The 27,828-nt window shown below is 35.3% G+C and overlaps 2 protein-coding genes across 7 annotated transcripts in view; one reads left to right on the top strand and one right to left on the bottom strand.

Moving 5' to 3' along the window:
- TRNT1 (tRNA nucleotidyl transferase 1) overlaps nucleotides 1-3,523 on the top strand; it is a 30,207-nt gene extending 26,684 nt beyond the window's left edge. For all 4 annotated transcript variants that reach the window (XM_077128657.1, XM_077128658.1, XM_077128655.1 and 1 more), the window contains exons 8-9: nucleotides 162-451; nucleotides 806-3,523. In XM_077128657.1, coding sequence (XP_076984772.1) covers nucleotides 162-410 — 249 coding nt within the window. In that variant the 3' untranslated portion in view covers nucleotides 411-451; nucleotides 806-3,523. The remainder of the gene's footprint in view (nucleotides 1-161; nucleotides 452-805) is intronic.
- Nucleotides 43-27,828, bottom strand: CRBN (cereblon). 3 transcript variants are annotated; one of them, XM_077128653.1, is made up of 12 exons: nucleotides 27,708-27,828; nucleotides 23,424-23,536; nucleotides 22,442-22,644; nucleotides 21,461-21,610; nucleotides 17,086-17,245; nucleotides 7,383-7,445; nucleotides 6,111-6,195; nucleotides 5,357-5,472; nucleotides 4,762-4,826; nucleotides 4,018-4,149; nucleotides 2,788-2,977; nucleotides 43-1,751 (listed from the first exon to the last, which is right to left on the bottom strand). In XM_077128653.1, the coding sequence occupies exons 1-11, from the start codon at nucleotides 27,772-27,774 to the stop codon at nucleotides 2,797-2,799; spliced, it is 1,335 nt and encodes a 444-aa protein (XP_076984768.1). In that variant the 5' UTR covers nucleotides 27,775-27,828; the 3' UTR covers nucleotides 43-1,751; nucleotides 2,788-2,796. The 3 variants fall into 3 exon arrangements, with proteins under 3 accessions (XP_076984768.1, XP_076984766.1, XP_076984769.1); XM_077128651.1 differs by lacking the exon at nucleotides 43-1,751 and having other exon boundaries at nucleotides 2,256-2,977; XM_077128654.1 differs by lacking the exon at nucleotides 43-1,751 and having other exon boundaries at nucleotides 2,256-2,977; nucleotides 23,424-23,533; nucleotides 27,708-27,818.

Genomic DNA, 27,828 nt, shown 5'->3' with positions numbered 1-27,828 from the left:
ATTATAGAACTGATTTTTCAAAAAATTAAGACATACAAATGTCTTCTCTTGAGATTTGTTTTAAATGAAAATTTTCATACCCAGTATTTAAATTTAGGGTAAGATCATTAGCAAACATTCTGATGTGTAGTAGAAACTGAGTATCTGATTTTGGCACTCAGTCTAGGGAACCTGAGGCCACTACTCGTGTATGTGAGCTACTGAAGTATCAAGGAGAGCACTGTCTTCTAAAGGAAATGCAGCAGTGGTCAATTCCTCCATTTCCTGTAAGTGGCCATGACATCAGAAAAGTGGGCATTTCTTCGGGAAAAGAAATCGGGGCTCTATTGCAGCAGTTGCGAGAACAGTGGAAAAAAAGTGGTTACCAAATGGAAAAAGATGAACTTTTGAGTTACATAAAGAAGAATTAAACTGAGGATAACTGGCTACTAAGAAAAGAGGAAAATTCTTGGTAAGACTGGGTTTTTCTTAAGAGACTTGCATATATAGCAGAATGAAAGCCAGCTTAGACTGTGTTAGAAGACAGTCTTAGTTCGTGAGAGAGAAATGAAACTATTTTAGACACCAAACTGAAGTGTGCCTCCTCTGAATCTGTGTTGTTAGTTGGTGTCCTCACTGAATTTTATAAGCCTTTTGTCTAAAGCGTCATTTGTTACCTGAATTCTAAAAGTAAACTTGTGCTTGAAAAGAAGACTTGTCAAATTTGCATAAACTGCATCCCAGGTGGCTGGCATTCATACATAGGATTTGTTCTGGCAAACTGTTTTAGTATTTAGGTGAATTTTTTTTCTTTTCTGTTCTATAGATTGAACTATGCATGGCCAGCCTGGAAAAGTTGAACTTTGGCTTGACAGTTACCTTTGAGCCTATTATTTTAACAAACAGTTCCTTTGGAATAAGATGAATGTGTGTTTACGTGGTATGTAACAGTACATCGATCAGGTGTCATATGGATAGTGACAATTTCTTATAATTAAAAGGATTTTATGGCTAACTTAAAATTCCCATTGATGTGCTTGCTCCTAAATGCTAGATTTAGATTTGACTCCTAATGCTTTCAGGTAAGTAGCTGTTATATGCTGATTTTTTTTTTATAGTTCCCTTTCTGTGTAGTTAGTGAAGCATATTTGTACTTTGTAAGCAAGGAGCAATTTTGGATAAAACAATTTTGAAAAGCATTTTTTATTAGAGCTCAAGCTAAGTGGAAGTATGACAGTGTAACAGGGTCTATGTTGCAGGAAAGGTAACTGCACACAGGATACTAATTAAATGCATTATGAAATAATACACTGAAATACTAAAGTACATATTTGGACTCAACATATAATTCCAACCACTCAAGGTAGAAAGTATGCAGATTTATGCAGATTTAACCATTTCAGAAGTCTGGTTTTTGTATGTGTAGAACACACTTACCTTAAAACAGTATTAAATGCATGTTTTTACATTTTTTTATTTGCAAATGTCAGTAAACAATATAGAACACTGTGAGATTATCCTGGGGAGGGGGCAGAAAAATATTTTCTCATTGCACCTGGTTTAAATTTTGCTACTAAAAGGAACTCTCTGGAACAACATGTAGGATAAGAGTAAGTTTTAGTTCCATTTAAGTACATGAGCAACCAGTGAAGTTATCAGAGTTGTTAGTAGTAGTAATGAAGTGGAAAAAAGAAAGACAATCTTGGACCTCTATGAGCTGAATAAGGCAACAGCATACTTTCAACAACATCTTGAGGTGTTTTTCATTTACTCTATTAAATAAATATGCAACATATGATAGTCAGTTGATGTTTTCAGTCAAGGCAATACAGTTTTCTTTCATGTTGGTGAATTAAAACAAATTTATCAAAATTGTAATCCTGTTGAGTACTTTTAGGAGCTATGAGCTATAACCACTTAATTATGTAAAGCAGTGAAGGGATGTCAATAAAACTAATGTTAATGACATAAATGTGAAAGGATCAAATAAACCCTTAAATAATAAATAAGCTTAAAATTTTATCTTAAATTACTTCCTGTACCTAAATTAAAATGCTTATGAATTGATATAAACAAAGAAATGTTAACTTAGCATAGATTTTCTTTCATTTATATTGAAGAATAGCCTACAAAACATTTCTAGCCTGTGAATGTCAATGAGCATTTGCTCCAACAATAATTTGGGTCCAACAAAACTAACTTTTTGAAAAATAGCTTATGTGGAACATGATAACCAGGATCAAACACATAAAGGAAATGAAAACTTGGGCTCAAACTCCATATTTTAACTCTTTAATATTTTCAAGATTTACAAATCAGTATCTTAGAGAAGCTAAATCAAGTTGAAAGGAACAAAGTCCTTTTAAAATAATGTACACTGACTTGCCTCTTTCAAAAAGGAACGTGTACTTGTGCTTGGCACCCTCACTTTTGGAAGTTTTGCCATTTGGAGCACAGTACAAATAAGCTGTCCCAGAATCAGGATCAATCTGACATTATAGGCATTTAAAACATTTTTTGTACAGGAAACATTTCCAATTTCCATAATTGCCAGAGTTATCTGTCCTGTCATCTGTCATTGACATGCTGCTAGATGCCCAATTCCATAGGATAATGAATGGCACCAAGCTTACCTGTACAGCTAGCCTTAAAATCTTCTCCATGAGCATATTTAAGTCGTCACATATAGTTTGACTAAGAAGCTGCAACCTTCCATGTAATGTTGCTGTTTACTCAAGTATGCATCAGAGGCAATAATTTTCAAAGCACATCTGATTTAAAAATAAAGTTATGGGACTTTATCCTTACCATATCTGTTTACAAGCAAAGTATTACTTTGTCTGGGCTTATTTCATCTTCAGTGTCTGGGATTGTGGGCAACAAGGCTGATCGAGTCAAACCCCAAAATTTTTGAGGTGACATGTCTTTTTTGGTTGCTGTAAATTTCCATCCAACATGGCTTGCACAAATCCTGCACTGGGCAACAGTCCAGGCATACCTGTAAGATTAAGAAAAGATATCAGCTAAGGAAACACGTTTTTGCATGTGTTAAGAGATCTTTAGAGCCAAATTTTAAGGAATGAGGAGAAAAACACTGAGCTAAGATTTGCTGAAGAAAAAAAGAAACATTGTAAAAAGATTTCCTGATCTGTGTACATTTTCATTATGGTAATGCCATATGGTATGGTCTTTATATGTAATTGTTTAATAATTTGACTGAGTGCTCTTAAGCTAGGTTCAAATTTTTTTCCTCTTAATACAACAAAAAGTAAGTCCTGTCAATGATTTCTTTATACAAATTGCTGGTTGCCAACACCACACTCTAACTTTGTACCTGATTTTACTTTGTTGTTTCATATTTTAGTCAAATGAGAAAACTATCACATGTTGAAACACACACTTTTGTCTGAATTAAATTGGGAGAGGGGTGTTTCTCATAAGATACCTCAAGATTTCTAAAGTAATTATTTTGTCAGATAATTTAACTAGAAATAGAAACAATGCTATTTGTGTTAAGAGAAATAAACCAAACTATACAGCTATACACATTTTCTTACATTTGTTCTTAGTTTTTATGTTAACGGGTTACTTCTAGTTTTAGTCCAAGGGTACCTATAAAATGGGGCATTCCTCCAAATGACATGGTCCCCAGTCCTAAAAAGTATAATCACTATCCTCTATTCAGCCTGCCTTTCTAAAAAATAACATGGATGAGGGAATCTAACAACTTCCCAGAGTGCTGCTGTTAGTCATGGCATGAACTTCGACAAAGTCATGCAAATTAGAAGAAAAGCAGGGATCAGTGGTTTCTGCATTACTGTATGGTTTTACTGGATTATAAAAAAGTTAATTTTCAGAATGAGATGATGAAATAAATATAGATAAATCGCACAGTAATTTGTTTGGGGATCACTGTAATTGCCAGCCTTCTTTCTTCCTAACTTATCATTCAGTGAGATTGCAAAAATAGCTTTTTCCTAGCCATTCATAAACACCACTCCTCCACCAACAAAAAAAGAACCACTGCCATCATATTACCCAGGAAACCAGCTGTGCTCTGTTGAAGTCCGGCCTATCAGATTCAAGTTGCAAGCCTTGTACACGGTAAGCGTCTCATGCACATATCCATGAGGATTCACATAAGCTGCCATCGGCCCACATAAGGATAAACTAAAACAGAATTACCATGGAGGAAAAGTCAAAATGGGGAAAAAAGTAAGTTCACTAAGAAATTATTAATACTGTGTAAGGATTATAGTTCTTGAACATTTTGGTTAGTATTTACCTTAGTATGAAAACAGGTTGTTAATCAGCCTCAGCTTTTTAAAACTCTCATTATCTACATCATAAAATAGGTTGATCTCAAGTTCATCTAGGTTGATCTCAAGTTCATCTCGATAGATTAAGTGCAATGAAAAAGTCTAGTTGGCCATCCTTGGCAGTTGATTACTTTGCAGACAATTCTGATGACTTTACAGTAAGGTAATTTTGAAAAAATCTACTATAGCCTAAGTGCATATTTCTGAAGCATGTCTTCTTTCTCTTTGGACCTCTGTGATAGGGGTTTCCACAAGGATTGAGGGAATAAAGTAGACAGAAAATTTTAACGCCCACTTGTTTCACTTTACTGTGCCCATTGCCCCTGCATAATCCCTTTATATCCACTGCTGCTCCGAGTACCCACCAGAAAAACTCACCTTATCCAAGGAACCAAAGTGTTTGTAGTGTTTCGCTAAGAGAAAAAAATATATGGGACATATTTTAGTATAATAAAGATCTCACCTGAATATTTCATTTTTGGTGGTTATTTCTGTTTCTTGACACTGTTTACAGCAAAGGGAAGTACACTAAAAAATATTAAAGGAGACTGTGAGAGGGAAAAATTCACATTCATTTTATTATATTATATAATTATACAAAATTCAAGAAATTTCCAATATATCGTTCCCTCTGAATATCATATTTTCTCTCCAACTACTCAAACCAACTACTCAAAACCAAAACAGATCTAAACAAGTCTTAGAAGATCTCTTAGAGCCTGAGATTTGTCACACACTCATAAAATGGCCAGAGGCATCTAATCACAGGTGCACCCTACAATAATCAAGTGGTTTCACACAAAGATAAGGTTCCATTAGTTACACGTATTCACATCTGAGGAAATATAAAGCAATTTCAGTTTATCTGCATGATGCCCAAATTATACTTTAAAATATGTTTAATATAAACCATGAGGAATAGAAATAAACAATTGTTATTTTAAATGCATGATTACATAACTGGACCCTGTAGATGGCTCTCATGGTTTGACTATAAGTCCCAACAGTGCATCATAGTTGACTAACGTGGGTACTACAAACATATTCACTTTACTCACTTTATTCATAATGTCTAGTTCACAGCGAAGTCGTTGGATAGCACTACCAATTTTAAGGAGCTGAATTCTTAATACATCATCAATAGGAAGACAAGCAGCTACTCTGTAAGAAAAATCTTAAAAAATATGCAGGGTTTTTCAGTTTTAAACTTAAATCAGAAAGCTTTTCTGCAGGATTCCCGAAGTACACATTTTATATAATTATAAGAAATTCTAAAATACATCAGTTATCAATGTATACTCTTAAGAAGCTCTTAAGTACAACACATCTTTTTGCAACTTGTTTTTGTGAATGCTCTCTTTCAAGTTAAGAACAAAATCAAACCCGTGAAAGAAAGTCACTTATCTGCCAACACTAGAAAAAGGCAGCTGAACGGCATCTTATAAGCAGATATAGAGAATATATACAAATAAGCTTAACCCTGGAACTAGGGCCACTTTTAAAGACACTTTAAACAATGAGGAAAGAGGGACCTCTACACTAAGAGTTTGTGGATGACAGCCATTTGCTTTTTTTTTAAATGGAAACCTTGCTTAATAGATGCTCATAGGAAATAAGAGCTTTGTTACAATAAAACACAATTTTTAAAACACTCATTTTCCTCACTTGCTCAAAGCAAAAGAAGTGTATATTATTTTCAGAACTAATTAAAACATTCATTAAACTAAAAATTTTGGTTTCATTAGAGAGGAAACACAGAATACTATTTTGCAAGACATCACAGGCTACCAGAAAGAAAATAACTTTTCATACCTATTGGATTTGAAGGAAGAGAATCATCTTTTAGATTTTCATCCCATTCACGTAGCTGTTTCTTGATTCTATCCATTAAGGTTTCCTTATTTAAAACAGAAGTAGCCACAATAAGGTTCACAGACTTACATTTACTGTTAGTCTTTCAATTCTTTAATAAAACAAATAACATTATTAACAATTTAAGTCGCCAGTATATGGCAAAATAGTTCCACTTCAGTCCCAGTTTAAATATATCCATTTTCTTATGTAAAAATAATCAAGCCCCAAATCCTATGTCTAGCAATAAACCAGCTTTCCCGGCTTCTGTCACTTTGTCTATCCAAGGGACATATGTGACTAAATTACTGCTTTGTTCCCTTTCTGTGAAGACCTTTTGGACTCTGTAGGGATTGTGGCCCTTCTGCATTGCTCTGTTTGCCATCTACATACCACACTTGGCACCTATTTACAACATAAGCTTATTTTCACTAGTGTTTGCAAAAAATATTTTTGTGTATTGTATACTTAAATGGCCCAAAAGCTACTGAAGGGCAAAGATCAACTACAGTTTCCTTTAGTGTACTGTATATCATAAATGCTCCAAACCTTCTTGTTTATTTTCTCAGGGCTCCAGATTTCTGGGTAAGGTGATTTATTAAGGGAAATGACTAAATATCTGGTGAATACACCTACTATGTGCAAGTACAAAACTTACTGTTCTCATTTTATAGACCTTAGAAGCATTTGCCCCAAAGTAAAGTGATAGAATAATGCTTTGAACCCAGTATTTCTGTCCAAAACCCAAGTTCTTGAAATAATTCCAGCAGTCTATTTTTACAGATTTGCAAGATGTGGCCATGCCTAGTATTAAACTCTGAGGAACAAAATCATTCATAGATGCATCAATTACTACACTATAAAAATGAGCAGGAGATAGAAGCTACTATGCTTGCTTTAAAAACCAAAACATTATCCAGGATTTGTAAATCAAACTATAACCACTAACCAAACAAAATTGCAAATGGGCTGCTTAAAAAACCCTAGTGTCATATTGTTCTTCAGTTATAACCCACTAAAACCTGGAAAAAATAGAAATCCTACAAATTAAAGGCAAAGTCTACACAGCAGTATCTCTGATTTCTGCCCTTTCTACTTTAAGTGTATGTAGCCAGTATCACTGGTTCTGAAAACAAAACACCACTGAGTATGAAAGTCAATATTTTGTTCTGATGAGCTTGCATCACGACAAGCCTTGCCCTATATTCAAAAAGCTTAAGGTAAGTTACTTACAGCATCATATAAGGAATACAGCCAGCGAGGCCATGAAGTCAGATTTGCACAATGAAACTTTCTCTAGAAACAGAAAAAAAGTCATTTTAAAAAAGAACCATCAGAATGATGACTCAGAAAGAAAAACCAATTTCTAGTTTTTCAGTTTTTGTTGTCTATTTTTTTCTTTTGTGCGTCTGTTTTAAGTGAATGTATAATCTATGATTTTTAATAAATTTACAGATTTGTACAACCCAGTTTTCAACTTTTTATATACTTGTGTTGCTTAAATTGTATGTAATTAAAATCACTTAAAAATGTTTTCCTTAGAAACGTTTTAAGTGTCGACCTCAAGAATAAGTGATAAGTACATTCAGACGCTGCTTGGAACTGCTTTTTGCCTGACATTCTGTAATACTCTTGACTACTAAAGTATGTATGCTCCCTTAAAAAAAAAAGCAACTCACAGAATAAAGGTTCTTATGATGGAAGAAGCAATATTTTAAAAATATTTGTAGTCCAGGAAAAGAGAAAATCCTATAATAGATGAAGTTTGACAATCATGCCTTTACAGCCCTCAAATATATATTGCAACCAGAATCCTTCCTATTTTAGAAATTCTAATGTTAAAATTTTAATACCAATTACAACTTAAAAAAAAGGTGAGCTTGAAGAGTAATTAAACATCATACTTCTATTATGACCACATTTGCCTTTATACATGAATTGCCCATTGGCAGTGAAAACTTCAAGATATATGTACATATATATATATATATATGTAAAAACTTTAAATGGATCTCAACTAAAATACTATAAAGGCAAACATAAGGAGTGAGACAATTCTAAAGAAAAAAATGATCATGTTGTTTCAATTTCATGATCAAGTTTCCCATTTCATAAAACTTAAAGTGAAAAGCCTTTATATATCTCCCATAGACTTTATTTGGGATCTAAACAGAAAAATGTCTATATTCATATAAAAATATGAATTATAATTAAATTCTAGTAGAACTGCAGTATTTAATAGAAAGACTCAATATTGTTGTCAGTCCTCAAAATTTAGAAATTAGAATTTAGAAGCAGAATCTGAAGTTCATCTGAAGAAAACATACAAAAGCCAGGAAATTTTGAAAGAGAAGCAAATGTTCTACAGGACACAAAAACATGACTGAAAGGAGAAGATGTACTGTAGTTTATGCTATGGAGTACTTTGTAACTGATCAAAGAACAAAGCATATTAAAAGTAAAGAACAGAGAGAATGTATTCTCAAAAAAGCAAAGCAAAACCTACATATGTACAAAAGTTTATAATTTCACTGTAAAGAAACTTAATCGTTCGGCACATCACTTGGCACAGAAATGGGAGGGAAAAGGTATAAGGTAGATTAAAAAAAACTTAGACTGGAACAGAAAAAAGCAAGATAACATTTAACAAAGTAATAGAAGACCTTCCATACTCTTTCGCCTGCAAGACAGCAAATGAACAGGTATGAAATGGGGACTCATGGGTATGGAGCACTTGATTGACAGTCATGAAGTAAGCAATGTGCTGTAAAACTCGACCTCATTCCCCTCCATAATTCATACCAGCAGTCTAGAATCTAGGATAAGACAATCATACTGCTCTATTCTGTGATGGTCGGAAACAGGTATTTAGAAAGTCAATGGCCTGGATGCTGCAGAAACTGTCTTGAGTAAACATTAAGGATGTTTAGTTTGGAACTGTCTCTGAAGGAGACATGAGAGTTTTCTTCAAATATTTTAGGAACTGCTACAAAAAGAGGACACACTAGTTTTTATCCTGAAAAGCCCATGGACTAGAGTGCAAACAAATGGATTCTTAAATGGGAATTTTTGGCTCAACATAATCTTCCTTATATTTGAAGTTATTATCCACAGATAGCCTGGGCGGGCCTCAGAGTACATGCTCAGATAGGACTTGAGCCTAACTAATCACATCATATGACCCTTAAGGTACTCAATAAGTACTCCCTTATTTTCTAGACCAAAAATATAATGCTAAAGATTTTTGTCGCAGTCTAGGCACACAATAAAAAATACTCCTAACAGCCCCATCAGGTAATTGAATATTCAGTAATACCAATATCAACCACTAATATTGTACCAAGTATTTCACAAATCTTACAACAATACTATCAGGTTGGGAATATTATCAACCCCATTTTAAATATAAGAGAAAAGGCATTTATATAATGAAGGATACACATATAATGTACATAAGACATATGCCAGGAAAAATCACTTCTCTATACAAAGCAAGCACCCAACCGCACAGAGACTAAGAGTCCAGACTTTTCTTCTTTAAAAACAGCAAATATTCATTACCACAGACCCTGAAGAAACAACAAAAAAAATCGTAAGGAAATACTATGAACAACTATACACCCACAAACTAGACAACTCAGATGAAATGGACAGATTCCAGGAAACACACAAATAACTCAAGAAGAAATAGAAGAGCTCAACAAACCAATCATAACTAAAGAGATTCAAACAGTCATCAAAAATCTTCCTAAAAAGAAAAGCCCAGGGCCATATGGCATCATGGGGGAATTTTATCAAACATTCCAAAAAGAACTAACACCAATCCTGCTCAAACTTTTCAAAAAAATTGAGGAAAAAGGAACACTACCCAACTCATTTTATGAGGCTACTATCACTTTAATACCAAAACAGGGTAAAGATGCTACAAGAAAGGAAAACTACAGCCCAATCTTCATAATGAACATAGATGCAAGAATTCTCAACCAAATAAATAGCAAATTGAGTCCAATAGCACATTAAAAGAATTATACACCAGGACCAAGTGGGGTTTATACCAGGAACGCAAGGATGTTTCAACACAAGAAAATCAGTTAATAGAATACAGCACATTAACAAATCAAAAGGGAAAAATCATATGATAACTCCATGGCTGCTGAAAAAGCATTTGACAAAATTCAACATCCTTTTCTGATAAAAACATTTCAAAATGTAGGAATCAAAGGTAACTTCCTCAACATGATAAAAGGCATAAATGAAGATCCCACAGTCAGCATCATACTCAATGGTGAGAGGCTGAAAGCTATCCCCCTAAGATCAGGAATGAGACAAGGATGCCCTCTGTCACCATTATTCTTCAACACTGTACTAGAGTTCTAGCTAGAGCAATCAGGCAGGACAAAGAAATAAAAGGTATCCAAATTGGAAAGAAAGAAGTAAAACTTTATTTGCAGATAACATGATAGTATACTTGGAAAATCCTGAGAAATCTACAAAGTTACTTGAACTAACAAACAAATTCAGCAAATGCCAGGTTATAAAATTAATGTGCAAAAAATCAGTAATGTCTCTATACACAAGCAATGAGTACCTGAGGAGTCAATTAAGGAAAAAAAGTCCATTCAAAATAGCAACTAAAAGAATCAAGTGTCTAGGAACAAACTTAACTAGGGATGTAAAGGACTTATACACAGAGAACTACGTAGCATTCTTAAAAGAAACCAAAGAATATCTAAGTAGGTGGAAAGACATTCCATGCTCATGGATAGGAAAGTTAAATGTAGTTAAGATGTCAATTCTACTCAAATTGATCTACAGAGTCAATGCAGTACCAATCAAAATTCCATCAACCTACTTCGAAGACTTGGAAATGCTAGTTAGCAAATTCATCTGGAAGAGAAAGAGACCCCAAATAACTAAAAGCATCCTAATAAAGAAGAATGAAGTAGGAGGATTAATACTTCCCAATTTTAAAATTTATTATAAAGCCACAGTGGTCAAAACAGCGTGGGTTCTGGCACAAAAATAGAAGTGTTGACCAATGGAATTGAATCGAGTGCAGAAATAAAAGTTGAGCAACTACACTGGAGGACACTGGAGGTCACTTCACATGCTTTAGACACTGCTACTTAACGTAACTTGCCAGACTCCAACCAAATCCATTCCTGCCAATTCTAAAGAATACCTAGGGCATTATATAAGAATCTACAAAGGTTTCTTGCACTAGGGTAACTTTCCAGAAACCTACCACCTCCAGATGGGTCCCAGACCAGATAACTCCCGAAACCTAGAGGGCCCAGCCTCTCCAGAACATCATCTAGTTCCATCTCTACCTGATATTACTGACAGCCCCTTCCAACATGAAAAAGTTGGAATGGCAAAGTCTAAATACTCCTAAAGAGTGGGAAAAAGATCAAAGGTGATGGTGGAGTTATACAGAGAAGGTTGGGTTTAACAAATGAATATGAGTGCTGAATCATTATACTGATATTTCTTTCAGCCAACAGTACCTTACAGCAGCTAGAGATAATAACCTAAAATTGTGGAATTGTAACCCATACTAAACTCTGAAATCTGTTCTACAACTAACCGTTGTGATGTACTTCGAAATTTATTGCTTTTATGAATATATGCAGTATAACAGAAAAGACAGAATTTAAGAAATGAGTAAGACTGCTGAATCATTAACTTCGTCCTTCTTTGGTCTCCAGTGTCTTGCAGGAGCGAGATGAAAAATCATGGATGTGTAACCCATTCCAAACCTTAAAATCTGTTCTATAACTATTTGTTAAAATGTACTTCGAAATTTATTGCTTTTTTGTATATATGTTCTATTTCACAAAAATGAAAACAGCAAATGTTATTGTTCTTTCTACTGTTATCATTGCTCTGGAGAAAGGCAAAAGCAGATTATAAAGTTCATACAGAGACGCTAATAAGCAGTAAGTAGCAATGGACACTTTGGAGAGTGGTAAGGAGGTTTGCAGACATTTTATTTATACAAATTATAAATTGCCAATAGTGAAACAGCCTGGTGGTGATGCTTAAACAGACCAGAAGTAAAATAAAATGAATTTGGTCTATGATAAAGATGGCACATTAAATCAATAGGGAAAAACATGGACTTTTCAGAAAATGGTAATGGAACAGCAAGTAAAAAGTTAAGTTTACTAAAAGAAAAGTAAAACTGAACTCATACTTTGTACCATATAACAAGATAAACCATAAATAGATCAAGGCTTTAGATGTAAAAATGATGAACTCATAATAGAAATCACAATGATAAAATCATAGGGAGAAACCAGAGGCACTCACTTTGCTTGGGAAATCATTTCTAGCTATGACTTATAATCCAAAGAAATTAAAAAAAAAAAAAAAAGACAAATCTAGGTATACAAGAAGTACACGTACTTTTATCATGTGCATGATAAAGCACCCCCAAAATAAAGGGTAAATGACAACTCGGGAAAATGGAATTTCACTAGTTACCAAGGTGTAGAGAGCCGCTTTCCGGGTTTGGCCTAGTGGACACGCTGCAGCCTGCTCTAGAGTTCCCCCCGCCCATCGAGTGAGCCAAGATGGCGCTCACATCCTGCTTCCGCAAATGACGCACACGCCCACCAACCCTATCTTCCAATCACCTCTGTATACGTGGCACTAACCTATTGGGTTTGGGCACAGTATATAAGAGGTTACCCGGACGGGGTGGGTGGAGACGACCCACAGGGAGCCGTGCCTGACGGCCGCATAGACGTTGTTCCCCCGCGGGATATTTCGCCCGCGCGGAACCTGTAACAGAGAATGCAAGCTTAACTCCAGTAAAGGTCTGTGCTTACAACTGCTACGTGTCTTGGACCTGTGTTTCTCACCAGCGCGGATTTGTCTGCGTCTCTCTGTCTCTCCTCATTGTCTCACCCGCCGGCCGGGGGCTTGACGCTGAGCGAGAAGTCGCGGACACCAAGGGATAAATTCTCCAACATAAAAAATTACAACTCAACAAGGCAACAGAAAAAAATGAGCAAAGAATATGAAAAGACACTTCACAGAAAAGGCAATAAAAATTGCTCTTAAATACAAAAAGCTAAATCTTCTATTCAGAGAAAACAAATTAACGCTCCAACAAAATACTGTATTTCACTTAACAGAATAGCAAAAATCAAGTTTGGTGACACATGGTGAAGCTGTGGTGACATATTGATTATGGGAGTACAAGTAAGTACCACCCTTAATAAGGTACTTTGAGAATATCTGTCAAAATTAGATATGCATTTACCTTGTCATGCAATAATCCCACTTGTCAATATTCATCATATGTATCTACCTCTATGAAAAATCACTTGTACATGTTATTTAGTGTATATGTGCTTTGACAGCAAGAGTGTAAATTCAAGCACCCATCATTAGGGGATTGATTATATAAATTATAGTGTATCCATACAACAGAATACTGTGCAGCTTTAAAAAGAATGAAGACTCTCTTTATAAGATACACTGGAGAGAGAATTGGGCACAGAACAGTGTAAGAAAGAGGAAAGAAATAAGAATAATTGCATCTGCATAAACGAACTCTGGAAGAAGACCTAACAACTAACTTGGAAACCCATGTATGAAGGCCCTGGCCTTCCTAATTAGTGCTCAGTTCCTCCCAACTCTATATGAACAACCATGGCTTATAAGTTTAGCAGAGGCTAGAAAGATGAGACCAACCATTTTCTGAATACGTTTGTTTCCACCTTAGATTTCTCTTTACATTTTACATTCAATTCTTTCCTGACAGATTAACATAATAGGGCTTTATAAGAGAATAAGCAGAGAATCCTGGCAGGTAGGGAGTGCATTTAAAAAACATTTGAGCCATACACTAGGTTAAAAAAAAAAAAAGAATCCTTACACACTAAACTTAAAAGAAAGGTACCATGGCTGGAAAAAGAGTAAGTAAAAAATGAGATTCAAATACCAAATCACAGAAAACAAAGGCCTCTGGATGGAAGATGGTTTTGTAAGAGGGCTTCCTAATTATATTGGCTTGATTCCTTAATCACTAAGAACATTTGTTAAATCTTCCTAATGCTCCCTTGTCAGAATGGAAAATTACATAGAAACACTTCTGGAGGTTTAAATAATTTTTATTTTATGTTGAGATGTTTAATTCTCAGTAGCAAACCTCAGCAGAGGTGTATGTGAACAGTTCCAAGTTTCACTAAATACATCTCAGGAAGACTACAATATCTGGATCCATTAAGTATTTTTTTTTGTTGGACGTATATGGCAACCCGGTTAGCGTGAGTTAGTTTAGACTAAGCTAAGCATCTCCCAACTAGGACAACCTTAATACATGAGAGACAATACATTTTTGCACAGCTTCAGATCATGGTTGGGCATGAACAGATGGGAGCAAATTCTACTGAGAGGTGTGACTCAAGACCGAGATTAGAATACAAGAAGCTATTAAATAATCCAGTCCCATGGCAAGTTAATGTCCAGCTAAAGGGGCAGCAAGCCAATAACTGAGATGTACTAGAGATCAACTGCATGTGAAATTCCCACAAATGGTATCTATCTGCCACCCCCTTTTGCTGTGCTAGTTTCTACTTTCTGATGCCCACAGATTGACTTCAAGTAAGTCGTCTCTCTGAAGTGGAACAGAGTTTATGAATCATCTGGAATCCAAAACAGATCAGCTAGTAATTTCTCTCGGTCTAAAAAACTAGATCCCAAATTTCAGAGCCTAAGAAATTCTACTCAAACAAGGGAGCCTTAAAGTCATCTGAAAAATACAAGGGATGAAGGCATTTTTGTCTCCTACAACCTTTTAAGCCATTCTCATTCCTTAGCAACTTCTATTTAGCCCTTGGCAACTCTGAATAAGAAAACTGAGGAAAAATGTTTGAGAGTCCAAAATGATTGGAGAAATAAGACAGTGGGGAAACGTTAGAGGACTGGGTCCCTTTCCCTGCTCCTGATGAGCCAGGGACAACCCAGCTGCAAAAGGCTAACTCTAAATCCAATGTCAACAAGCTGAGGTGCTTTAAACATAGACTAGGAAGAATTTAATAAGTAATAAGAACAAAAATTAAAGTTAAAAAAGCACTTACATTGGCTAAACCCAAGTTCAGGTGTAAGACTACAAGACCCTGTGGGCAGTATGCAAAACTAGTTGCACATGTTAAGTCATGAATTAACTATAATCATGCTCACCCTATACTTGGAACATTGCAAAGAAGAGGTAATTTAGGGTTTTCTAATAGTTAAGAATTTTTTTTTTTAACAACCAAGCTTGCTGTGGAAAAACTATATTATAAATCAAAATACTTAAAACCTCTTGAAGAAAAAAACAGTGATTGAAATGTCTATCTAAATACTGAGATGATATGCAAGGAGCATCTACATACATATGTAACTAACTCCCAGTGCTAAACACACAATTTTACACTAAATGACTTATCAAACTGATTTTTTCCTAATGCAATACAAGTAAAATAAACTGGATGAATTTTGTTGCAGATAAATTTTCACTAATCTACAATATATTTTTCTAAATATAGAGACTTACAGTTAACATTAATCATTATGCCAAAGACAAGAGAGGTCCTTTTCATTTTTAGCTCATAGATTCCATAGCCACTCTTTGAAGACCATGTGCTGACAAACCAATCTTCACCTATTTTAACAAGTTATGTTTAAAATGACTATGAAAGTTAAATTTTTCTACTCTTCTACTGTTAAAAGAAATAAGGGTAAAAATATATTTAAAACATCTGTACCAGGTTTGAAAAAAGAAGTATTGCAGAGCAATACAAAAATTGTGTGTAAACTTAAGGCAGAATCAATATGGTTAAACTATCAAAAATATTAGTTCCAAGTTTGCTTGTTAAATTACAGCTTTCTTATTAGAATCTTGTTGGAAACACTAATTAAAACACATTAAATCATGCATGGATGGTCAGCTACAATACAGAATAACCATGATCAAGTCTACAGACACCCAGACAGTCCCTGTACAGGTTCTCTTGGAAAATAAGGGAGGCATTCTGTGAAAATGTTAAAAATGGTGGTACACTCCCTAGTGTATGAGACTCCCTATGAAAAATCTTATACTAATTTAAATCAAATTAGGAGGCTTTTCTAACTTACATCAAAATAAAAAGCCCTCACTATTCTACCTGACAAAGAGTAAGGGATGATTAATGCAAGATATTTAAGGTTATAATGGAATCTGTCTTTATATATTTTTAAAAGATATACCTCAAAGAGTCAATTTTATTCTAACTTAAGAAACCACTAATCTGTTCCTTTTGGCAGAAATCATAAATATTAACTATTTTATACTCAAAACTGATATATATCATAAATAAGTAGAAACGGGCTTCATCAATTTTTTTTTCTAAGAGAAAGAATAAGCTAGGCCAAGAGGATATATATGAGGATTAATGTCAGAACAAGCAACACTTTGAAAGATCATCTTACCTCAAGCCAATTTTTGTGACATCAACAGTGTTTTACAAAAAGAAAATTATAAAGTTTTCTTTTAGGAGCCTGGAAGAGGGAAAACATACTCTACTACTACTCAATGGTACCCTAAACTAATTTCCTCCCTTCTTTAAGGTTATGTGTTTATGGCTGAAGGACAAAAAATTTGGATCTGATCATAGGTTAGCAAGAGATTGCTGTGGAATTAAAAATTGCAAGCTATTAATAAATAGTTCATAGGCATCAGCTTACAGTTGTGGAACATTTTATTACTTTCAAAATTTGCTTTTACTTAAATTGCTGCCTATGAAATTTTTAGAAGTTCCAGCTATGGTCAAATTCAGCTAAGAGTAAGCCACTGAGGGTGTCTGGGGAATGAATTATCAGTTATTTATGTGTCTTTATTAAAACAGGAAAAAAAGCAACCTGTTTCCAGTTTCTGAGAATTCATAAAAAATTAGTTTCTCACCTTCTGGTATTTCTGCCACCACTTATATGAACACTGGTCTTCCCATGAGACAGGTTTTGAAGGAAATATCTGGCACTTATTGAGGGATTCTAACTGAACTGCAGACATGGTCGAAGGCAACACACATTCGGGAAGAATTTGCACTTTAGCTTGCTGGATTCTAAAATAAAGAGAACCAAGCATGGTGTTCATTTTTAAGATAAACTAACTCAAAGTTTTCTAAGCAATGAAGATAATTTTAAATAACTAAATTTTAACCTTTTCTTTTTTAAACATATGCATCGTTTCAAAGTTTTCTTTTGTAAACATGTCTACCAAATGCTGATGTTAAGATAAAAGAAATTTTCACAAAATACCTTATTTCATAAATGAGGCCACAGTTAAAATCAAAGATAATCTAAAGTATGGAGTTTAATTTCACTACAGAACGGAAAGGGAGATTTTTACATTTTAGATAAACAGGAGTCTGTAAATGAATCGAAGTTTTAAAAAAACATGTAATCAACTACTGTTTATCTTGAAACTTCTAAATTAGTTTGTAAGTTCTTATATGCCACACCCTCCCATCTTCCCCTCTTCTTACATTATTTGATTCTTGAACCTATCCTTCTCAGAATTCCTCTAACCTGCGGAGTATGTAGAGAACGAAGGAGAAAGTCAAGAACCCATTCACATGGATTAATTTAAGATAAGATCAGCCTTTACTTCTGTATGCATTCCTTTTCCTGCCCTCAAAAAATAACTTGAGTATACTAAGAAATCAAAATATGCACTCTTATCTTTTTTATATTTAGAAATCATTTAAATTCTCATACGTAAAATTTATCATTTCCAAAATGCTATAATATCATAATTGCAAATACCCTATCATAAACTAATGCCAACAGGTAGGTTGTACCCATACCTATTTGCTTTTTTTTTTTTTTTTAAGTAGGGTATTATGCCTATAGAGGAGTTTTTGAAATGCAGACTATGCCAGAATAAAATGATGGAACAAAACTCTAACAGAACCATACCAAAGTCGCTGCTTCTATTTAATTATGTTTAAGACTTTTAAAGAGGTCCTTCATAATAATCACTGTCTTGACTTACAAAAATTACGAATGAAATTCTGATATTTCTATTTATTAAATGAAAAGAGCTAAGGGTGTCTGAAAATACCAAGCTGTACTTTAATAACAACAGTAGACTCATTCCACTTTTGTCATCTCATGCCTTCAGGTTCATCAAAAATACTTAGAAAATCTGTATCTACATCACTTCAAATAGTGTTAAAGAATTTGACAATGTTCTTAGAGCTCATTAAAAACAAACAAAATCTCAATTTCCCTCACCTACTTCATAAACATAATCACATTTTAAGGCAAATATATACCATCCTATAGAAATTTTTTAAAATCTGATTTTCTTCAAGGTTATTGGTAACCAAATCAAGAATTATGGTTTGCCTATTATGTATGATTTTATTTTATTCTTAGAAGTTCTCTGAATTGCTTTGCACAATCAAGCAATGCTCCCCATAACCATGTTAGACAAACTTAGGGTCGGTGGCATATACACAGGGCTGGTTCTTCTCTCTGAAGCTAGATTTTAACATAAGCTAGTTTTGTTTCTTCCCTGTTAATGGGAAACCTATTTATGCAGTTATTTTTGTGATTTTAGTCACATCATTTATATAAATATTTTTAAAAACAATGAAATATGTGTACAAAAATAAAATTGCTACACTGAACATTCAACTAAGCCATTAAAAACTGCTATCAAATTAGATTCAGACAACTCTAATAGTAGGGAAAAACACCTGCAAAAAAATGGAAGGACTCTAATTCAAATTGCCTTGTGATTATATGTTGACTCTCTAAGAAAAACTGTAAGACAGATGATGCGCAATGAAAGTGGTTTATGCAAGAAAGACTACTGCCAACTCCAATGCAGACACAATGCAAGGGAGAGAACTTATCTCAAATGAGTGAATGAATGAATGTACAATTATACATCTTAAGTTAAATTACAATGTTTAAGGTATGTAACTTTTTATAATTTCCAGCTTTAATGAACTATTTGTGCCTAACAATTACTGGTCTCAAAAGTTTAGAGGCTTTCTCTTGTAATTCTAAATAGGGCATTAATTCCCTCCTTCTCTCTCTATGTTAAGAAATAGGAAATTCTGAAGAGTCCTACAATGATTCAAATTATTAAAAAAATTAATTTCCATATTGGTCAGAAGACAGAAAGGAGATAGATTCTGAACCTAGGAAAGACTAGCAGGTACCACTATAATTTTCATGCATTAAGTATCATTTATGTAGAAGACAAATGACTATTACCTAATCCCACTTTACTAGAGAAAAAAAAAAGCTGCCTTGAGTTTCAAATGTGCTATAGAGGAATTCTAGTATAGTGCCAAGAACACTATAGAGTCAGGAGATCTAGAACTAATCAGCTCTGTCACTTACTAGCTGTGTGCCTCTAGGCAATTTACTTAACCTTTCTAGTATTTGGTTTCCCTCATTTGAGAATAGAAGAGTGTGTACTAGATTGTTTTCAAGGTTTCTTCCCTCTTGCCCTTTCTAGCAAAGATAGTTACTAGAGTATAGTGGCAACGGCAGTGAAAGAAATTTCATTCAAAGGAGGACTTTTAAATTAAGACAGACTCATGTTTGTATGAGGTCTTTCTTAACGGTGGGTTTATGGACTACCAGAGGGAGTGCCCCCTTTCTCTAAGCCTCTTCCAGCCCTATCAGTTTGAAGATCATCATTTATTACAGTGAAACACTGTATTTTTCTTGACCTCTTTTCAGAGTAAATAGTCTACTGCCATCTTGTGTACAGTAAGAAATCACTGATATTAAGAATACTAGAGAAATACATTTTTTTCTAAGTCAATTTTTCCTTTATGGTTTCTGGGCAACAGTATTCACAAATAATCAAAATTTTATGACCTGAGGATAGGAAGTACTTTAAAGATGGAACAATCAACAAAAGCACAGTTTGGAAACAGTTTTAGCAAAAATACAGTTAGGAAATAGTTTGGTAATTATCACAAGGCAGAGCCCTCAGGAAGTCATCCTGTCATGTAACATTCATGTACCGTTTATTAATGTAAGTAAGGCTCAGTCACTGTCCTCATGAAGTTCATCTATTAAGGGAGATGGACAGATCCAGGGATGACAGTATACTGCGGTAAGTGCCATAAGAGATTTGCACAGTGAATGTCCTGGGGAAGTATCAGGAAAGAAGAATCAAACCTCTCTCCCCTCTCCCCAGGGGTGTGACCCCACCCCATTCTTCTTTTCCTAGCCCCCAAAAGCTGCCTGACCCATCTGTATTTTCATTAATTCAGTAATATTTGTTCACATAGAGTGTCTACTATGTGAACAAAACAGACAAGTTTCTGCCATTACGAAGCTTATACTCTATTTTTTTAAGATTTTGAGCTCTGGATTTCTGTGTGTTCTAAAAATATTACCTGTGCAACAGAGAGGTCTGATGAAATTTTCAACTCTGGCTAGTGAATAGAGACCAATTCACTAGGACTGGATAGAACCCAAGAACCTGCATCTTAGAAGGTGATTCTTATGTGCCAGAGTTGAGAACCACCACCTTAAGAAACATATGCAAGATCAGGAAAAATGCCTTTTATTGTTGTTGTTGTTTTTTAAAGAGTATAAAGAACTGGATTTTTTTTTAAAACAAATTTAGTATTCCCAGAACTTGGGGAAAACCCTATTACCACCATGCCAAAATGAATAACTGCTAAAATAGTTAACTCAAAGAATTTCTGATCTTTACAAGGTACAGAGGCAACAAGCACTTATTGAGCACTTATTATGTAAATGCCATTTATGAGTGATTTAAAATTTTGCATCGGAAATGAGCACAAAATGTAAATGGTTTGTAGAATTCAGAGCAGCTGGCAGCTGTACCAACACCGCTTTCAAACATCACAAGAACAGTGCAAATACCACAACTGTCCAGTGAGCAAATGAGCTCACAAACCTCCCAGCTTGCTACCTTTTTTTAACTCCCAAGAGAGGTCTTTCAATCTCAAAGAAGCCATGCCCCAGATAACACTTCTTTTTTGGGTTTACAGTGCTGTTTTCAAAGCAGGAATGGACATTAGAAAAACCTGGGAATCATTACTCGAGAGCCACAGCAGCCTCACCCCAGTCAAAATCTATGGGAGATGAGGGCGGACCTCAAGCTCCAGGTGATTCCGATGAACAGCAAGATTGGAAACCACTGGGCTAAACCTTTATGAGAAAGAGACCTATGAGTTAAATGTTACAAATGTGAAGGGTCAGTTTAACAGAAAAAAATAGAAAACCATTTCATCATCGATGTTCACATAAATATAAGACATGATATTTCTTACCCATCTGATTGTGTTCTTAGCTCAAGGACTTTGAACCTTTGTCTTCCAATTGCTTTCACTTTCACTATCTCAATTCCAAAGTCCTGTTCTTCACGATAAGCATATATCTCTGCTGTTGTTCCAAACTGTGCTTCCCTTTCCTGTATATTACTTTCAAAGTAAAATTTAAAAGTTAACAGTTTTTAAAATTTCACTTTTAAATATGCAAAGCTAGCATAAGCAATACAAATGGAAAACAATTTACAGCAATTAGCCCTGACTGCAAAGCTATTATAATTTTACTTATTTTTAAATCAGATGGGGAATTAGATATACAGGGAGTCTTCAGGAAGTGCAATTAGAATAGTTGAGGAAAATAATAGATTTCTAGTCACTGAAAACGATCTGAGACTGATAGGTGTTCAAACTCTCATTTTCCAAGCCAAACCTTCTTTCACTTACTAGACCTCCATTTCTTGTTCTTCTAACTGCATTGTACTGGGGTGGGAACTTCCTGCATTCATTTCCTGCCCCTACTGCTGATTTCCTCCCTTTGCCATGGGATACTTGAAGTTTAGCTTTAATTTACCATGACTGTAATGGTAGAATTTGTGAATTCTGAGAGAGGAAGTACAAGCCACTCTTTTGGAAAAGTATTTCTTTATATTAAAATGTAAAACCTCTCTTTCTCTTTAAGTAAAGACAGTTCTTGAAAATAAGATTCTAGAAATGTTTTACATTTAAATGTTACTGATTAAAAATTTTGAAAATATCAGAAAGAACACTGGTTGTGAAGGTAAATGTCTGATTTAGATGGTAATGAAAATAACAAAACATTCCAACTTGCACTTTCAAACTTTTAATCAACAAAATTCTTTACTGCACAATACTACCCAACCTCCTGTACATGCAGAATAATATTCTGTTCTGGCTTCACTACTGACCTCTGATGTGACTACATATGAGAGGACTATGCTAAGCAAATTTACTCTAATATTTTACCTGTATGCAAGAACTGCAAAGGTTCTATCTTTCTGGATTAAATTCCGCACCATACTGACTTCTTGAGGGCGAGAAAGCTGAAGAGGTAATGTCTGCCCAGGAATCAAGATCATCATCACCTGTGGCAACACTGGAATCACCTGACAGCTGTCATCATCATGCAAAGTCCTGCCATGAAATTCTTCCATATCTGCACCCAGATACTATTTAAGAACAAACACGTATGTATAGTGCCATTATATATATGTAATAAAAATATAAAATCAATAAACTAAGCAGCAAATCAGAGTAAAAGAAATAATCAGAGGGTACAACAAAGGATACAAATATTTAAATAATAAGCATAGCAAATGTTCTAAGAAATGATCATGATGATGAATATGCAACTATGTGATGATATTGTGAATTACTGATTATATATGTAGAACGGAATGATCATATGTTAATGTTTTTGTTCATTGTTATATATATTTTTAAATTAAATAAAAATAAATAAATAATAAGCATAAACATCCCATGTGAAAGTCTAATTTTAAATCTAAGAAGTAGAATTACCAGGCTTTTGTGAAGAACCTTCCCCCAACACACAAATTAAAAAACATTTTATTTTGACTAAGATAAGCATCTCTATGTTCAAAGTATCACAAATAATAGGTATCAAATATTAATGTATTAAATAACACCACTGTACCTAGGAGTAACAGAGAATAAGAAATATTTTCTTGAGCTCAATTACACGCAGCCATAAGGAGAACAACAATTTCTCAAATAATTATACCAGGACATAATATTAAGCTTATTAAGCTACTTAAAACATACTTAACTAGAATTTGTATTTATTGGCAAATAGCCTATGTCCTCATCCATGATTTCTGGTATGAGGTAGTATCTAGTAATGCTAAAGTTTCTAAAAACAACTGGCTGATTTTAGCTACAGTTAAATGTCTATCCATTACATTAGGTATGTTACTAAATTACATACTGTATGTGATGTTGGCAGACTGGTGTCAAAATTTATGATATTTGGTTTTCGGGCTTCTTTGTTATCTTCGTCTTCAACTTCCATTTTAATTTCATCATCTTCCTCACTCTCTGCTGTGAAAATACAATATTGTAAGAACAAAACAAAATGCCTGAAAATGTCAACATGCATATTCCCTTTTAAACACACAGTTCATTCCTGAGGATTCCAGGTCCTTGAGAGGAGGGGTTCATCTAAACACCACACACATTTGGTAATCTCTAAAGCACTGTGAAGTGACAGCCAGAGGGCTGGATTCAATGCTGGGCTCTGCCACTATTTTTTTTAATCGATTTCAATTTGAGAATAGTTTCAGATTTACAGAATAGTTGCAAAGACAGTATAGAGAGTTCTCCTAAACCCCACATCCATTTTATTCTATACTTAACATCTTATATTACTATGGTACATTTGTCACAACTGAGAACCAGCATTGGGACATTACTATTCACTAAACACTATATCTTATTTGGATTTCCTTAGTTTTTCACCTAATGTCTTTTTCTGATCCAGGATCCCATCCAGAATACCACATTACATTTAGTTGTCATGTTTCTCAGCCTCCTCTGGGTGCAGCAGTTTCTCAGACCTTCCTTGATTTTGATGACATTGACAAGTATTTTATACCATGTCCCTCAATAGGTTTGTTTGATGTTTTTGTCACGATTAGACCAGTGTTAAGTGTTTTGGGGAAGAAAACTACTGAAGTTCCATCTCATTATATCAAGGGTGCATCCTGTCAACATGACTTAGAACAGTTGATATTAACCTGATCACCTGGAGGAGGTAGTATTTTCCAGGTTTCTCCACTGAAAATTACTTTCCTCCCTTTCCATTTTGTACTCTTTGGAAGCAAATCACTAAGCACAGCCCACACACTTCAGGGGTGAGGAATTATGGTCTCTTCTCTTTGAAAGGGAGTAGCTATATATATTATATCAGATTCTTTTATATTGGACAACTGATCTCTTCTTCCCTGCTAGTAACTACTTTTGACACCTAGGACAACTCACTCCACTTGATTAAACCTCAGTTTCCTCATCTGAAAATAGACAGGCTTGAACAAGACAACTGCTAAGGTTCTTTCAAATTCTTTAAAGGGTTCAGAAGGAAAAAAAGAAGGCAGAGAGAGAAGGAGAAAGAAAGATCATTAATTAAAACTGAAAAAAAAAATGTTATATATATAATCTTGTAGTAAGAACTTTATAGCATTTTTCCAGTGATACCACTTCCCTGCCTGTCACTACCCTATGTATAAATGAAATGTTTGTCATTTTCATACAAATTTTTCTTTATAATGTTAAACTTTAAAGTAAAGTAGGCATGAAATTTTTAAAAAAACATATTTTTAACAAAATGCCTTGGAAGTTTTCACCATGCACATATTCTAAATTATGAAAACTAAATTAATTTCCTTTCAAGTCTGATGAATCAAAACTCTTTGTTTATGCTATCAATCAACGTTAGAAAGAGGTATGCAACTGGTGCTTTTCTATTAAGTGGCAGTACAATTTTTTCCTGGTGGCTATGAGTAGATTTCCTAGCCTAGACGAATGACTCTCAACTGGGGGCAGTTTTGTCCCCTCCAGGGACATTTGGAAATGTTCAGAGACATTACTGGTTAGAGGTGCTACTGGCATATAGTGGGTTGAAATAAGAGATGCTGCTAAATTATCTTATATAGCACACAAAAGCCCCCACTGCAAAGAATTTGCTGGCCCAAAATGTCAACAGCACCAAGGTTGAGAAATTCAGCTTTGATTTTACTGAATCTCATTCGCAACCTCACATTTCATCTATTTGTAACTGCTCCAAATGAATTTTCGAACTGATAAAATATCACTACAAAGTGGTGTTTCTTTTTGCATATCATCATTCAAATCAAACCCATCACTTCTAGATGGGTCCCTGACAGAAAATACAAATATTATTTAATATGGGAACTGCCTTGGACTTTGCACTAATTATTATGAATTTCTATAGCTAAGGCTTTGTCAGAGGGAACATAATTATTTCAACTTAAACTGAAATGGCCAATGGTCTAACATTTCATACTAATTTTTCCTAAGAACAAAGAAGTTACGCTTGATCAGTGGCTCCAACCAAAAGATAACCAAAAAAATCCAAGCACATGAGAAAAATATTTTAATCTAATTCCTTGTATTTACAACCCTGACAGCATGACTTTTACTCTATCTGTGAAGAGACTCATTTTTTTGCTCCTCTGCTCTTTATCAGAGTCTAAAAGATCACTGATAAGCTTGAAGACTGGAATTCATATTTTTAGAAATTTCATTTCCACTGTAGTGACTTCTAATTAAAAAGGACTTCTAGTCTCTAAATTATTTCTTTATATATAATAGCCTGAAAAGACTGAAAAATATGGCTAACACCCACTCTCCCCTAACTCAGCAATGTTTATCTATTTTGTTTTGCTTAGCTGGGACAGATTCTTTGAATCTTAAATATTAAGAATTTCCTTGGTACTTTTAAAGGATTACTCTTCAAAACTACTACTACTACAAGGGTTTACAGACAATGCTTCTTTACAAATAAAAGTAATATTATTATTACTATAATAACATATAGTAATAATGGGAAAAAATATGATTTGGAAAATCATTTTTACTATATCAACAACATCTCTGGGCCCTTTCACTTCTGATTTTTCTTGACAAAACACACACATACTGTTCAGAGCCACCAGGGTGAAGTCTGATGACTCATCTCATGCAGAAGCACACGTGAATGCCAACAGAACATCAGTATCCTTCCTCTTCTATGTACCCTCTTTTCTGAAACACTAGAGTGGGACTGAAGACTTAAAAAACAGCTCAGCTCCTCAGTTGAAGGCTGACACTTACCTGGAAATTATTTCAGCTAGGTTGGCTTGGGAAATAATCAGACTCTGACCATGGTTTACTTTTATAGAAAAAGTACCTCCTATATGATGAGCATGTGTTCAGTCTCTTCCTCTTCCAACCCATGCTGTTCCTGATTGCTTTCCTAGGCAACTATCTGAAAAAACCTGCAACTGTTTCTTGGAAACCCACAGGAAACACTCAGCAAGATATGCGAGCTCCTATCAACCTAGACAGAACCTATCTAACATCTCTCTTAAAGGGCTTTATCTCCACAACCATAGCCTCAGCATAAGCTCTTGAAGGTCTCCAGATCTCCCTCATAGGTATCTTCTTCAATTCCTGTGACCACTGACTCATTCCTCCCTCTGAAGAACCACAATAATAACATTTACTCATTTGGTCCTAAGTTATCTTAGTTGCCTTATCTAGATTATAAATCTCCTCAGGTATCAGACTCGGTTATATCTTTTTTCACCTCCTCAACACCTAACACATTGCCTGGTATTCAGCGAAGGGACTCAGTTAATAGCCACAGTTTGGCTGATAGACCTCTTGAAAAGCATTTCTTGAATATAACTTTCAATGAAATTTTTTTTCCTGTTCAGTTATTCCAACACAAGACCAAGGTGTAAATGTCACAAAACATAAAGGAAAGAGAAAATTGAGTTTATCATCATACTGCTAAATATCTCCAAACAAGTATGTTTGACCATGTGCTTTTTAAACGACATCCCTGAGAAAAACAGACCGATATTACCTTGGCAGTCAAGTGGTTAAGAGGTACCGGCTATGCTGTTACGCAAACGCGGGTTGGAGTCTGGCTCTGCAATCAGCTCTACAACCGTGTGACCTTGGGCGAGTCACTTAACTAATCTGCCAATCAATTCTCAGCCTACCAAATCGGATTAAGAGTGATGCAAGAAGGATTAAACAGAGAAACGCACGCAAAGACCTTATTACAGGGCCAGTTCTATGGTAACCTTTAATGCATGTTAGCTGCCATTCTTCTTAAAAAATAGTCCAAAGAAACGAACAGCTGCTAACCTGACCCGGACCCACACGGTCTCCGCTGTTACAGAGCATTTACTTGGCTGGCCAAGCTCAGGGCACACGGAGAATGAAGAGGACAGGACACCTGCCGCCGGGTGCGAACACTCTCTCAAACGCTCTCTCCCACAGCCCAGAGCAACCGAACATGGAAGAGAAGCGCCGTCCCTCGGTCGCAGGCTGGGGGCCCGACTTTGAAGTGCGGCCCCACGGGGCCCCGGACGGCCTAGGCGCCCCCGAACCGCAGTCCGCGCGGCCCGCCGCCCCTGCCGCGCCTCGAGGCTCCGGGCTTTCGCCCGGCTCCCGCCTCCCAGGGAGGGCCCCAAGCGGTTACCAGGCAAAAGCGGTAGGTGGTTCCCCATGTTGTGCGCAGCGTCCTGCGGGTCCCCCTCGCCGGCCATGTCTGTTTACCCGCTAAGGAGGCTGGGTCAGGGCGGTGCCAGGATCGCCGCTAA

The sequence above is a fragment of the Tamandua tetradactyla genome, chromosome 15, assembly GCF_023851605.1.
Source record: "Tamandua tetradactyla isolate mTamTet1 chromosome 15, mTamTet1.pri, whole genome shotgun sequence".
Classification (NCBI taxonomy): domain Eukaryota; kingdom Metazoa; phylum Chordata; class Mammalia; order Pilosa; family Myrmecophagidae; genus Tamandua; species Tamandua tetradactyla.
This window is presented reverse-complemented; position numbering and strand designations above follow the sequence as displayed.

Bases quoted from the DNA above. Each gene is read 5' to 3' on its own strand.
- CRBN (XM_077128653.1), bottom strand. From the start codon at position 27,774: ATGGCCGGCGAGGGGGACCCGCAGGACGCTGCGCACAACATGGGGAAC. The intron at 22,645-23,423 runs GTATGTAATTTA...GTTCTTAAATAG, and splicing joins GTCTGCCAACATCACATACA to TATCTGGGTGCAGATATGGA. The intron at 17,246-21,460 runs GTAAGAAATATC...TCTTTATTTTAG, and splicing joins CTAAGAACACAATCAGATGG to AATCCAGCAAGCTAAAGTGC.